The 2,308-nt window shown below is 42.7% G+C and overlaps 1 protein-coding gene across 1 annotated transcript; it reads left to right on the top strand.

Moving 5' to 3' along the window:
• Positions 1-130: 130 nt before the first annotated feature.
• Positions 131-1,482, top strand: LOC104071549 (protein mago nashi homolog; the record flags this gene model as incomplete). The annotated part of the gene is made up of 3 exons (XM_009577256.1): positions 131-241; positions 539-621; positions 1,212-1,482. Coding segments are annotated over 3 exons (294 nt in total), but the record flags the coding sequence as incomplete, so codon positions are not given.
• Between the last annotated feature and the right edge of the window lie 826 nt (positions 1,483-2,308).

Genomic DNA, 2,308 nt, shown 5'->3' with positions numbered 1-2,308 from the left:
CCTGGAGCGGGCGCTGCGTGGGGAATCGGCACAGCCGCGCGCTCGCGTGGGGGTCTGCTCGCGTAGAGCAGCCGCGGCGGCGGCCAGGTAGCGCTTGGGTGGGTTCTTCACGCCGGAGTGGTGTTTGCAGGCTTACGTGCATAAGAGCGTGATGGAGGAGCTGAAAAGGATAATCGATGACAGTGAAATCACCAAAGAAGATGATGCTCTATGGCCTCCTCCTGACAGAGTCGGTCGACAGGTTGGTGTACAGCGCCTTTTCTGCTTGCTGTTTTGATTTTTATGTGTTAGCTCATTAGAAGCATAACTGAACTTTCTTTTCACATCAGTATTGTTTCTAACCAAGAGGGAAACAAATACTGTTTTAAAACCTGTGCAGTGCTTAAATGGCAGTTTAGTTGCGAGAGTTAATATGATTCACAGAGCTGCTGCATTCAATACCTTTGTAATAAAAATAGAAAAGCCATCATCTCAGTACTTAAGTATTTCTAATATTATAAAGCGGTAGTTTGACTTCTTATAATCTTCTATTTTTCAGGAGCTTGAAATAGTAATTGGTGATGAGCACATCTCCTTTACTACGTCAAAAATCGGTTCACTCATTGATGTAAATCAATCCAAGTACGTACTCTGCTTTTTTGTGTTGCTGTTGTTTTTATGTAACAATCTATATTAGAACTTGCTGGTTATTGGGTACTTGTATTTTATATTGTTTCAAAGTACAAATCTGGGGGCACAAGTGCTCTGTGTTCCCACATAACGTACCAAATGCTTTCAGACTGTGTCATTACATGCTGTATTTTCAAACTCATCGAGCAGCTAACCTTACTGTAGGAACCCCTGTTAGGCGTATTCAGAGTCTGACTGAACTGTCCTTGGCCTGTCCACACCAATGTCTCTGGGAGAACCAAGACTTCTATGTTTCACCTAAGCTGAAAAACTGGGTATCGTGTTTTGTAAATCCAAAGTGATGTCACTGCTTGCTTTCATGATAAAAATGCACATTTTGTCAAGACTTACAACTTGCAAACTTGAACTGTAGAATGTTTTATCAATCCATACAGGATGAAACAAATCTTAATGTCTAAGATGACCTCTGAAAAGTCTCCCTATAGGCTTTGTTGGTTTTTTAATAGGTTAGTTCTATAAACCGCTCTCTTAGAACATCAATCTAACTTTTTTTTTTCCCTTCCTTCTGTTGTGCACTGCAGGGATCCAGAAGGCTTGAGAGTGTTCTACTACCTGGTCCAGGACCTTAAGTGTCTAGTGTTCAGTCTTATTGGACTACACTTCAAGATTAAGCCAATTTAAATCAAACAAACTGAAGTTTGTATTACAGTATCGGGGTGGGGGGGCGGGGAGGAATACTGTTTCAATTCCTTGCTATTTCTGGCCTGAAGCTTTTATGTATGTTAGAATGTTTTTTTTTACAAACTGTCAGTGACCGTCTTAATAAAATGGTGAGATCTGTATTTTTAATTTATAAGTTCTGGTGAGAAACTGACTTCCTAACACTTCTTTTATCATGGTACGTTCAGGGTATGTTACTTCACTTGTATCACACAAAGCAGCAGTGGAAAATGAAATTAAGTCTGGCTCTATGAAATGAAACTTTTGCCAGCTGTCAAGATAAACTTTTGGTACTATCCTGAGTTGGATATTCTGTTGGTCAGCTCAAATATGCAAAACAACTCAACCCCTGACTCTGTACATGATTCCACTTATAGCAAAGACACACGTCAGCTTCCTAATAACGTGCTGCTGTGATTACCTGTTTGCCTTCAGAGCAGTAGACGACAGGAGGCCACCTGGGAGCCATCTAGAATCTTCACCAATACTCCCATCCAGCTTTAGGAAAACTGAAATTAAAAGCAATGTAGAATGTATTCAGTTAAGTTCTAGACTAGCAGATCCGTTGTGCAGAATTGATAAAGAGAGTTATAGGACCAAACATGTCTCAACTTCAAAGTGGTAATTTTTGTAAAGCACTGTGGGAGACGCCCACAGTGGTCCGAGGTTCCCCACAGGCTCTCAGGGTGTTCTCCACAGCAGCTCTGCCAAACTGTGCCCTTGCTTTCTCTAGCACCTCTTTCTGTTTTTCCTAAATCAGTAGCCACTGTGATTAAAAAAAGATTGTGGTTTTAAAAGGTGAAAACATCCAACCCCTATTACCTGTGCCAGCACCTCCTGCTTTCCCTCCTCTCGCCACAGGCACCGTCTGCCTTTCCCGTCAGCACCCTCCCCGCATGCCTGTCCCGCTTCCCCACCATCCGCCTTTCCGCTTTCATCCCCTGAACCGCCCGCCCCG

Source organism: Fulmarus glacialis, unplaced genomic scaffold (assembly GCF_000690835.1).
Source record: "Fulmarus glacialis isolate BGI_N327 unplaced genomic scaffold, ASM69083v1 Scaffold44234, whole genome shotgun sequence".
NCBI classification, from domain to species: Eukaryota; Metazoa; Chordata; class Aves; order Procellariiformes; family Procellariidae; genus Fulmarus; species Fulmarus glacialis.
The sequence above is the reverse complement of the archived record's forward strand: the minus strand, read 5'-3'. Positions and strand labels throughout refer to the sequence as shown.